General features: G+C 38.0%; 1 protein-coding gene across 12 annotated transcripts in view; it reads right to left on the bottom strand.

The window, feature by feature from the left end:
- Window positions 1-12408, bottom strand: part of GRIK1 (glutamate ionotropic receptor kainate type subunit 1) — a 437503-nt gene that overhangs the window by 29018 nt on the left and 396077 nt on the right. For all 12 annotated transcript variants that reach the window (XR_011387736.1, XM_070071886.1, XM_070071889.1 and 9 more), the window contains one exon: window positions 10395-10612. Coding sequence is in view for 11 of the 12 variants with exons in the window: in XM_070071886.1 (XP_069927987.1) it covers window positions 10395-10612 (218 nt within the window). In the remaining variant the exon portion in view is untranslated. The remainder of the gene's footprint in view (window positions 1-10394; window positions 10613-12408) is intronic.

The following is a 12408-nucleotide window of genomic DNA, read 5'->3' as shown; positions in this document are numbered from 1 at the left end:
TGGACCACCAGAGAATTCATTAGCTGCGTCATCTTTAAACTCCTCCACACAGCTTTATTGTGACCTTTGCATCGCCTGGTAAGCGCATCCCCAGAGCCAGCCTGTTCCTCACTCTGAGGAGCACTGTTCCAGGCAGTGGATGTCATGGTTTCAAATACAACAACATCACTTCTTCCTTCTCTGAGTGGAATATTAGCAAGAAGGGCAGGTCATTATCTCTGTAGGAAAACTGTTACTCGGTAGGGAGTTGGTGAAGTTAAGGGTAGAGGAACTCTGATCAATTCCTTTGATCCCTTGCTGTTCTTGCTACAGCCTAATAATGGCAAACATAATGGAATCAGAAGGACACCCTTCTGCTTTCATGTTAAGTTCTCTGTCATGTAAAAGTTTGCAGTCATGGAATTCATCATGTTTAGAATTATAGGTACTAAAATGCTGGGGAGCTTAGATTTCACAGAAAGACAGAAGACGTGGCTTAGAAACAACTATTTTTTAAATAGTTAGAAATATCTGTAGATAATTCAAGCACCTTAGGATATAGTACATTTTTTTTTACCACTGGGAAACTACAAGAACTTGATGCTTCAGAGAGTTTTACTCAATGTTTCTTCAAATCCCAGATTCTACACTGTAGACCAACCCCTTCAAATTTCTTATGCAGGTCTCAAGGTTGGGAACACTAAGAATACTCAGGTCACAGGGCTAGTGAAGAGCCAGTGGAAAATGCAAGGCTATTTCTCCTTACTCCTGAGCTCTGTCCACAATCATGCCATGCTCAGTGCTATTTATTTTCTGTTACATCAAAGACTAGTGACTGTGAGTAGCTAAACTGGAATTACTCTTTTTGTCATTTTTTTCATCTTGAAGACATGCATCTTAATAATTCTTGAAAAATTAGATTCTATACTTCACGGAAAACCATCATAAAAATTAAAAGACCAGGAAGATTGTTTGAATGGCAGTCCGGGTGATTTTGCATTTCTGAATCCTCGATAGTCTCAGTGATCCTGTTAAATCACTGTAAATAATATGCAGTATACTGCAAAGAACAGAAATAGTGATTGCTTCACATTTCACTGCATATGTCAAAAGTTAGAGTATCTGTAATGTTCTCTGAGCTTCTTAGCAGAAGTTGGCAAAATTGAAAACTCCATTTATCAAATCTGCAATCATCCAGGATTTTAGAATTTAATCTCCAAAGGCATCAGGTGTAGATAAATTCATTTTGTCTGTTTAAACCTGATTATGAGATTATTCTGATGCTGATTAAACATTGTTGGCAAAGAATAAACATTTTTAATGTGTATTCTGTTATACCAGAGTGTTAACTATATTAACATTGGATGTCATTATTTATTTATTTTTCCTCTATTGCACATGCAAGTTAAATCCTCGCTGAGGAATTTACAATACATCTATAGGTAGTTGAAAATGACTTATTGAAAATAATAATGAATAATGGCCAGAAAATGCAGTGCTTACCATTTACTAAACAATATTCTATACACTTTACATGTACCAATTCATTGAATCTCAACAACGATCACAAAGTCCCATGACTGTTTTGCAGGTGAGAAAATAGGGTATCATATGAGGCAATGATGAAGCCAGGGTTTGATTCAGCTTCAAGATGTGTGTTCTTAACCAGCAGTGAGTCCGCTGTGTGTTTCAATATAGATAACATCAAACTCATGGCTTGATTAATGCTTCAACAGAATTAAATTTTCTAATGACATAATTGAAGTGGCAGCTCTAGTATCTTTATATTATAGTTAGAGCAATTGAAACTCCTGCATTAATCACACATGTATGGAACATTATTTACACGACTTCTAAAGCTTTAGACAAAAATTTAAACAGTGTTTTAGGAAGTGAAAGAGAATCTAGAGGAAAGTGTGAATATTGCTTGTATTTTTTCTTCTCCTTTAATAATAGTTTTACTTTTACTGAGTTCCATTATATTGCTGCTACAAAATGTAAAGTATTTATAAACTCTGGAGTGTAGTACGGTCTTAAGATTGATTGAACCTCCATTTTAAAGAAATATTCTTCCGGTGTTTCATTTTTATTGAGATAAACATAATTTGTCACATTATTTCTTTAACTAGGTTTTAGGGCTTCTACAGTAAAGATATATATCCCATTATTCAGAAGAATCAGTAACTATATAATTCTACTTCACAGCAATATGTCTGAGATTTTATATATAAACCCATGTTTAGTTTTACATATATCTATAACTCCACACACATCCATACACATTGGGAATAATTATTGATACTTGATCTTTGTTACTGTATCAAAAGTGATCTTGTAAATGTGCTCAATATATGTATAATGAACAAATAAAATATTAAAAACAATTACTTTTTTAAAAAAGTCCAGTTTAGTTTTACTTTCTATAAATCCTAACCTGAGAAAACCCTAAAAAACAGCCAAAAACATAATAATCGGCTGTGTAGAAATACAAATTTGTTAAAAGAGGTGTGTCAGAGCCAAATAGTTGCCTTAAAAACCACCATTCGGGGCTGGTGCTGTGGTGCAGTGGGTAAAGCGGCTGCCCACAGGGCCAGCATCCCATATGGGTGCCGGTTCAAGTCCTGGCTGCTCCACTTCTGATCCAGGTCTCTGCTATGGCCTGGGAAAGCAGTAGAGAATGGCACCTGTATGAGAAACCTGGAAGAAACTCCTGGCTTCTGGCTTCAAATGGGTGCAGCTCCAGCCTTTGCAGACAATTGGGAAGTGAACCAGAGGGTGGAAGACCTCTCTCTCTCTCTCTTTGTCTCTCCTTCTCTCTGCATATAACTCTGACTTTCAAATAAATAAATCTTAAAAAAAAAAACCCACCATTCCCTTTAATACATGTTTAAATATATTATTTCATCAAATAATAAATTCTCCGGTTGGCGCTGTGGCTCACTTGGTTAATCCTCTGCCTGCGACCGCCTGCATGCCATATGGGCACCGGGTTCTAGTCCCGGTTGCTCCTCTTCCAGTCCAGCTCTATATTGTGGCCCGGGAGGTCAGTGGAGGATGGCCCAAGTGCTTGGGCTCCTGCACTTGCATGGGAGATCAGGAAGAAGTACCTGGCTCCTGGCTTCGGATCAGCGCAACACTGGCCGTAGCAGCCATTTGGGGAGTGAACCAGTGGAAGGAAGACCTTTCTCTCTCTGTCTCTCTCTCTCACTGTCTATATCTCTACTTGTTAAATAAAAAAAATAAATTCTTATACTACTTTAAAACATGATTTAATTTAGAAAACTCTGAAGAAAGAATTTATGGTACAGTAAGAGCTCTCTGTCTTTCAAATGTATAAAATATGATCATTGCTGTTGATTATGCATTTATCTTGAACTGATGGAAACTTATGACATTTGCAGATTCTCCAAGGTTTTAAAAATTCATGGGCTCCCTTTAGAAAATTCCCTCAGTGGGATTTAAACACCTTTGCTAAAATATTTTTTATGTTTTTCTCCTGTCTAGAGTTAAAGATAGGTCCATTATAGGCAATACAGCAGGCTTTGAAAAAGGTTAACTTAAATTGACCTCATGGATTTCTTCTCTAACAAACACATTTTTAACCCACAGAGACCTAACGTTTCTGACACTGATGGTAAAATTAGCTGGATCTTTCAAACCCAGGCTAATAGCACTTGAATGGAGAGTGACTCCATGTGAAGAGAAATTTCTTTCATTTTTGCTTCCCAAAATGATTATCTGTCTGAATTTTGTCTTCCCACAGTAACTTATCACTTCAGTTCTCCTGTTAAGTGCTCAGTAACTTCCTTAGCATGTCTTTTAGGCTGATGACAGCAACCTATCCACTCCCTGGAAGGAGATTATAAATGTTAGAGAGTCCCTTATTCCCACAGAAGGTCCGAAGTCCCTAGACCATGAAAGCCAGAAGTGACAAGGCTGTTATGATTTTTTAAACCTATTTTATCCAAGTCATTTTAGACTGAATCACTATCTAATCTGTGTAATCCCCTGGCTTGCGTCTAGGAGGACAGTGATTTGTCACAAGGCAAGTTTCTTTTGAGAAGTACCTCTTACGTGAGGATTTTGCAGCCACATTGGCTCACAAGGCATTTTTTGAGGTCCACACCACTTCCTGTCTATCCAATTCCTGATACTTAACCATACGTTGCACTATATTTAACAAGTACACAGGAATCTTGTCTCTCTATTGCTATTCATATCTTTAAGCCTTGCACAAGGATTTTCTGTTTTCCCCTTCTTGTCTCTTACAGTACCAATCCCACAGCTGGCCATACTGGGTAATTCAGAAAAAAACAAATTGAGCTGAATTAAATTAAACTTCTTCACTCTGTTCATCAGCTTAATTTCCATCTGGGAAGTGGTTCTTCTGCAAATGTAATAAGTGTGCCTAGGAAGGGTTTCCAAGGAACAGTGTTTATGTCTGGCTAGGCCTCTGAATGCCTTTGAGATCTTGGTTGGATTCTGACAACCCCTCTGGATTTTTCTGTACATTAGCAGAAGGCACACATTCCAGAGATTATTGACAGTAAAGAATGTGAACAAGAGTTTTTTCAAATCTAGAGGGATTGAAATAGTAGGACTAATAGCTGGGGTTAAGTGCTGATGATAATGGTGATGTCGTTGTAATAATAACAGCAACTAACTTTTTATCTTTAAAAATCTCCAAGTAGTAGTATAAGTGTAATACCACTATTAATTAACTTAATACTTGAAATAATCACATGTGCTGGGTATTAATCTCAATTTATAGACATGAATATCAAGATATAGAGATTTTAAGTAACTTGTCAAGGTCTACATTGCTAGTAAGCAGTACAGTCAGGGTTTGAACCTGGAATGCCTAGCTCCAGACTCTGCAATCTGAAGTTCTGCATTATAAGTTCTAAATTACACCCCAGTATTTAATGCTAATCATGTCTCATGAGAAGACTAGCTAGTATTCTCAATCCCATGGAGTTAAGCCATTATCCTCCTTGGAAGATGGTTTCCATTGGGCATTAAATAATCTTTCGTTTCAGACTTCAAATGGTTCTTAGACTTTTTCATGCCAATCCTTTCATCATCTGAGGGAGAAAAGTGATTGCTACGCTGTCACTGTGAGACCAAATTTTGGACTATTTCATTGTGCTATAAACTAATTTACAGAACTACAACAAGAACTGAATTTTTGCTCATTTCTTACCTTCTATAAGAGCTGAAACATACAAGTGCCAAGTTTATAAAATGAAAAGTTGTAATTGTATGCAATTGCTCTATGTTTTCTTGGATTTCAAATAGGGACACAGATCATGTACCCAGTAGGGAAGATGGATCAAATTTGGGTCTACAGAACTTGGCCATGATGTGATGTTCTTTGTCTGTACTTTGTAAAATAAAGTGGTGGCTCAGGGACTTGGGAGGGCAAAGAAAGTCTTTAGTGCTCAGACTTAAGGACCAAGCAATTCACCAGCATAGAACAGAGAAACCAATATACTGGATTATTAAACCAATACTGGATTATTAACTAGCATTATCCCAAATAGAAATAAAAGCAAGTTTGTTGAATAATTCTCTTAAATAAAGTCTGTTGAAGTTTCAAATTATTAATATACTGATTTATGCACAGAGTCCATTAACTAATTGAAGTCTTGATGAAGAAAAAGAAATAATTCTCTGAATTTCCCAAAATATTTCGGTACCTGGGCAGTTGATGAATTCTCTGCTTTTCTTTAACCTTGTTCTGTTAATTGGCCTTGTGGAGCTGGATACCCTTTGACCAAGTAGGCTATTAGATTATCCACAGTGCTTAAGAGTTTAAGACTCAGAATGCTGATGACCTTGTGAAAATGCGATGTTAATAAGCATCATTAACTGAGTGACCTTGGCCACAAGATTTGTTTTATATAGAGGATCTCATCTAGAAGCTTGAGCTAGGGAAGGCACTGTGGCACAGTGGGGTAAAGCCACCACCTGTGGTGCTGGCATTCCATATGGGCGCTGGTTCGAGACCTGGCTGCTCCACATCCAATCTAGCTCTCTGCTATGGCTTGGGAACGCAGTGGAAGATGGCTCAAGTCCTTGGGTCCCTGTACCCATGTGGGGGACCCAGAAGAAGCTCCTGGCTCCTGGCTTCAGATTGGCACGGCTCTGGCCGTTGTGGACATCTGGGGAGTGAACTAATGGATAGAAGACACCCTCCCCTCCCCGTCTCTCCTTCTCTCTCTGTGTAACTCTGACTTTCAAATAAATAAATAAATCTTAAAAAAAGAAGCTTGAGTTGTCCATTTAAAGCTTTGTGAAAGTGTGTGGAGTCTAATTTATGATTCAATCCTAGTTCTCATGTGTAAATACAGTTTTTGATGAGCTTTGTGGTTGCTACATCCTCCTCTGTCTCAGACATACATGACCTTTACCCAGCACTTGCTTAAAAATGAGGTTAGCATAGTCCCTCAGTCTTATATGAATCCATACAGGGGGATACTTTAAAAAGTTAAATTTTGGTTTATTTTTCATGTTGAGAATTGAATGCCCCCAGTCTTAAATCTAAGGTGCCACGTTGTCTTCAAGAACAACAAAGTATAGGAAAAAATGCAATGGATTTTGATCAGAATTTTAGTCACACTTTTCAAGGAAATACTTCACTAAAAACATATCTGCTTAAGGCCCAGAGACCACACGTGAAGGATTGGGGCATTCTCTTTGGTCATGGATTTTGGTCATAACTGTAGCCCACTGCAATTCTTTCTTTCTTTCTTTTTTTTTTTTTTTTTTTGGACAGGCAGAGTGGATAGTGAGAGAGAGAGAGACAGAGAGAAAGGTCTTCCTTTTGCCGTTGGTTCACCCTCCAATGGCCGCCGCAGCCAGCGTGCTGATCCACTGATCCGATGGCAGGAGCCAGGTGCTTCTCCTGGTCTCCCATGGGGTGCAGGGCCCAAACACTTGGGCCTTCCTCCACTGCACTCCCGGGCCACAGCAGAGAGCTGGCCTGGAAGAGGGTCAACCGGGAAAGAATCTGGCGCCCCAACGGGGACTAGAACCCGGGGTGCCAGTGCCGCTAGGTGGAGGATTAGCCTATTAAGCCGCGGCGCTGGCCACAACTGCCTATTCTTTAGCTATGAAGTAATTTAAAACCAGCCATGTACCATGGGGAAATGTTTCGAATTAGAAGTCTCCTCAGAATTTAGTGCAGATGGGATCCATCTGAACAAACATCTGATGCTCCAGTGACTGAGCAGGACGTTGGGTCAGATTGGGCACTTGCAGTTTTCCTTATTCATCCCACCACTCAAGGGAGGTTACTGTCTTAAGAGAAAGGGAGGGAGGGAGGAGGTTCAGGCGGCTCAGTGGAGGTGAAACATTAATGTGGAACCAGGTCAGGACAGAGTCTTGCGACTGTAACTGCTGTCACTCAGTGACTTTTAATTCTCAGGGTGCAACTACCCTGAGAATTAAAAGGTTGGAATGTTCCTTTCCCTTGTGGAATAATGCAGTTTAAGAACTCTGAGTGTGTATCCCTCTGAAGATTTCTGACAGCTTGCCTCCCTCGAGGGGAAAACTAAATCGGATTTAGTCTTTGTTCTCTTCTTTGTAAATAAATTCCTCCTTGATAAATAGGGTTGCTGGGCCACAAGCTAACTTGAAAAAGAAGGAACTTGCCAAGAGCATTTCTTCGCATGTGGGTCTCTGTGTCTCCATGCCCTCTCTCTCTTTGCTCCTCCTCTCTCTTCACTCTGCTTCTGATAGAACCCCATCTCTTTCAGATAGAACTCATGCATGTAGCTACTCATTTATTGAAAATATGTTTTCTGAGTGCCCACTGTGTGTCAGGCACTCTTTTCAGTTCTGGCGATGTAATGGCGAATAAAACAGACCAAGTCTCTACCCTCAGGGGCTTTTTTCCCCCAGAACTCTGAAATTTGAACCATGGCCCTTGTACTGTTAGCTTTGTAGCTTTGGGTAAGTTACTTAGCCTCCTGATGCCTTATTTTCCTCATTTATAATGGGTATAAAATTGATCCTTTCTCACTTGGCCCTGATTGGATAAATGAGATGATATATGTAGAGCAATCAGAAACAGTGTGAGCGCTTGCTATTGTTTTTCGTTGATGCTGGTTCACTTTTATCCCATTCTGGCTCTTGGAGGCGCTTACTGCCTCACCATTTGCTTGGTGACATGAGCGGCCACTTTCATTTAGGTCTTGTTTCCAGGTCCAGGGTTCAGGTAGGAGCCTTCTCTGAAAACACTCAGGGAAGAGAGTCACACTTGTGGCTTCTGTGCCAGGAAATGCCAAGCATTTTAGTGCAGTTTCCCCCTAGTTTTGCCAAGAAAAATGGGACCCAGCACTCTGTGTAGCCAAAGACATCTGAGCAAACTCAGATCAAAATAACTTTGAGTGCTGCTTTTTTAAGTACACAGATCCTTGGCACCGTGGCAAAGTTGAATCTATCGTGTTTTCCAGTAGGTAGCCCAGCCTTTCCCCTTCTACACTTGTACTTGTAGTGCACACCCAGAAGGCGGGGAATCTGCTCTGCTGCTGGTACCCCATTTCCTGATACTTTAAAACTCTTTGACTTTGGTTAGTGAGCTAAATAATTTCTAATCATTTTTCAGATATGCCAGATTCCACTCCGGCATTGTCCCTTTGTGTTGTGTAGCTTGCAAATGACTTTCTTGGTAGCTTGGGCCTAACCTGTGTTCTCTTCACACTTCTAATTTTAGGAAAACACTTTCAGAATCTTATGAAGTCATGTACTGAAAGTTGGCTGCCCTTCAAATATTGGTAACCAGTGAAGACACCACCCCTATAATTTGCATATTCATTAAATCAATGGCAATCTTAAAATGCAAAGAATGTTTAAAGATCTTTTTTAACACAAAGGAAAAGAAAATCCTATTTTTATATTACTCTGTGTTTTGATAAAACTCTCATAGTTTACTCTGAATACAAGTAATCTTCTTATTTACCACAATTGTTATTGTTAATGGTTAAATTTTATTGTGTAGACAGTGGTCACTTTAATGAACTGATACTGTTATACAAAAGGTGTCAATTTTTCTTACCCTTAGTTTCTATTTCTAAGCTACTGTTTGTCAAAGTCAGAACAGTCTATTGAGCTCTTGTGTGACAACTTCATCTTTGGTAATCTGAGTGTGAAGCCTTGACAAACGTTTCTTCAGGGGCTTACTTTGGTTGCAGGAGCTATTTTCTTTTATTCACGTGCACATTTACTTCCACCAGTGTTTCTTAAGAGATGGCTCTAGAGCCCATCTCTGTCACCACAGAATATTTATATGACCTTAGGCAGCTCATTTGGCTTCTGAGAATCTTGTTCTCTTCATAAAGTCTGAACAATATTACCTCTACACTCTATTAAAATCTATTTTTTGGGCTGTGGGGAGCTGGCAATCCATATAAGCACTGGCTCCAATCTTGCCTGCTTTATTTACTTCCAATCCAGCTCCCCACTAATGTGCCTGAAAAAGTAGTGATAAGATGGCCTGAGTACTTGGGCCCCTGCACCCACATGGAAGACCTGGAGGAAGCTCCTGCCTCCTAGCTTTGGATTGGCTTAGCTGCGGCTGTTGTGGCCATTTGGGGAGTGAATCAATGGATGGAAGATCTCTCTCTTCCTTGCTCTCTCTCTCTCTCTCTCTCTCTCTCTGGAACTCTTTCAAGTGAATAAATAAAATTTTATAAAAAAGGTTTCTTTTTCATAGGAAATATGGTATCTGAGATTTGGTAGCAAAAGTACCAAGGCTTTTTCTGTAAACAAGGAAGAATTCAGTTTCATTACTTTGGGTAAGTAACTGGAAAGACATGAACAATGAAATGCACTTGACATTAAAATTAAATCCACTCTAACTTAATTCTCCTTTGGGGCTTCAGAAGGTGCTCATGGCTGATGGAATGCTGCCAGTGTAGATGGGAAAGCAGTCCTTCATTGGTGTACATGCAGTATTTTACCAGAGTCCCCTGGTATTACCTTGGTTTGTTTCTAGTTTTCTAAATAATTCCAATATCAACATATTTTCTTGTCATCTGCTTCTGTCTCATGTACAGAACAGAAAGGGAAAAAAATGATATTCAAGCATTCTGATTGTCAGAATTTCAATTCAAGCATGAGTTCCATTAATTACTAACTGGTTACTAATTGTACTCACAGAATGGCATTTTTTTCTGATATAAATGCAAGAGAAGATATTGAAAATGTTAATCTGTGGGTCTGAGTATAATAAATTGGAGAGATCTTGCTATGGACCAAAGAGATTGCTGTATATAGGTTGCTAGGGCATGAGGGTTTCATAATAAAATTATTTCATTAAAACTTTTATTAAATAAAAATATCCAATGTCTTTTTATATCCCTGCTCCCTCCTGTATGATTGACATTGGGAACACTTTGTTAGGTTCTTACCTTGAAGAAGGTCATTGTTGATCCATCTCTGACTGCCCCATATTCTATCTTGGTTTGCTTTGCCAGATCATCTGCTGAGTCTATGGGGGATTCCATTCTCTCTACTGTTAAGAAGGCAGCCAGATTGGCAGTGTAGGATGAAATGATGATTAGGGTGAAAAACCACCAAATTCCTCCAACTATTCTGGTCGATAGAGCTTTGGGCATCAGCTCTGATCCTGCGATGGCATCATCAGAGTAAAGACATTAAATAGAGTTAGAGGAACACTGAAGACTTATAGTTCAATGTTATTCTAGAGAGATAGGCCCTTCAAAGATTTACTGTTTTGCATATTGGTAAAATAAATATGTTTTCTAGAAAATGGAACAAAATCAAATGGATCCTTTTAAAATAATTAATCATTACTGCTGTTTGAAATGTAGTTTATAGACAGTAGATGCCAATAAAATATTTTTAATCATCAAGCATTCTATGTTTAAGAGTTAGTTTCATTTCTTAGAATTGAAAAATCAACCCTAAGATTTTTGATCTTTTATTATTTTCTAAAATGCGTCTGATAGTGTGGAATAAAATGTTCTAGGTCTTTGTATAACTATGAAAAGCTTTAAAATGTTACCTTTTTTTAAGATTGAAGAACATGAGAAATTTTCAAAAGACTAACATACATGCTATTTATCACAGATACTTCAATAAAACATAGAATTTTACAAATAAAATGAAATAAGATACAGTTATACTTAATAGTTTTAGATGAATCTTTTCTATTTTTCTGTCTGTGTGCTACTTTTAAAGGCACAATTATGTTTTCTATTACAGATTCTTATTTTGCTAAAAAGAATATATTCCCTGAAAATCATTATTTTTTCCTTAGTTATTTTTAATTATACTTTAGAAAATGACTCCTTAATTGGAAAGAGGCCTTTTCTGGTATGATTACACATTTTAAATATCATTTAGATTACTGATGACTTTTTCAAAAAGTAACATAAAGGCACTTAATGTGCTTACCAAGAAAACCTGCTTCTCCAACTGAAAGGGCTCCTGAATTAAGTTGACTTACACACATCTTGAAAGTGATATAGCTCAATTTTGGTTAAACAGAGCTGTGGATCAAATAGAAATCCAGCAGCAGATTTGGAAGGCCCCAGCACTACGATTTGTGTTTGCTCCAATTATATTGATCCATGAATGGATTGTGGCTAGCCCATTTGTCTGAAATTCACCACTGGTTCTGTACTTAGCATTTCCTGCATGAACCAGGTGGCATGATAGAGTTTATGTCACAGGCTAAAAGTTGGAATAAAAATAACATCAACTTAAAATCTCAAAGAGTAAATATAACAGAGCAAATATCTGATTTAAAGGATCCTTTCAATATGCCATTGGGTATTTCAAAGTTTTGTAGGCAATGATGGTGTAAGATGGAAAGGAAAATCAGAGTTTACCAATCTACAAATAAATGAGTTTACACTCAGGTTTAATCTATACACAGATACACATATTACTCGTGAAATTAAAGCCAGCTCAAGGCTAATGATAAGCAAATCAAGGCTGGCAGAGTCTGAGCTTTGAATTAACAGATACATCCCCCTTGTGCTATGATGCATCTTTGGGCTTTATTCCCATTTAATGAGGTAAATGGTTTGACTGTGGTTTGTGTTTCCTTCTTTTGTTTGTTGATTTGGGTGTGTAATATTACACAGATTTATAATAGTTTCCATTAAATTGCCTCCAAGGATTTAGTGGAATAATTTGTTCTTGTTTTAATCTTGTAGTTTAATGGGATTTATATGCCTTTGGGTGTGTGTGTTTAATGCCCAGGGTTGTTTTATATCTTTCTACTTAATTGATCTAGCAGCCTTATGGCAATATGATATTATTTTTAGATCTTTAGTTAGTTATCATTAAAATACCATTTATTTCATAAAATAACCATGGGAAATAAACAACACAGTTAATAGATATAGTTTGCTTCGTTTATATATGCAGATTTTCTGCAGTAAATTTACTCTT

This window comes from Oryctolagus cuniculus, chromosome 4 (assembly GCF_964237555.1).
Source record: "Oryctolagus cuniculus chromosome 4, mOryCun1.1, whole genome shotgun sequence".
Taxonomy (NCBI): domain Eukaryota; kingdom Metazoa; phylum Chordata; class Mammalia; order Lagomorpha; family Leporidae; genus Oryctolagus; species Oryctolagus cuniculus.
This window is presented reverse-complemented; position numbering and strand designations above follow the sequence as displayed.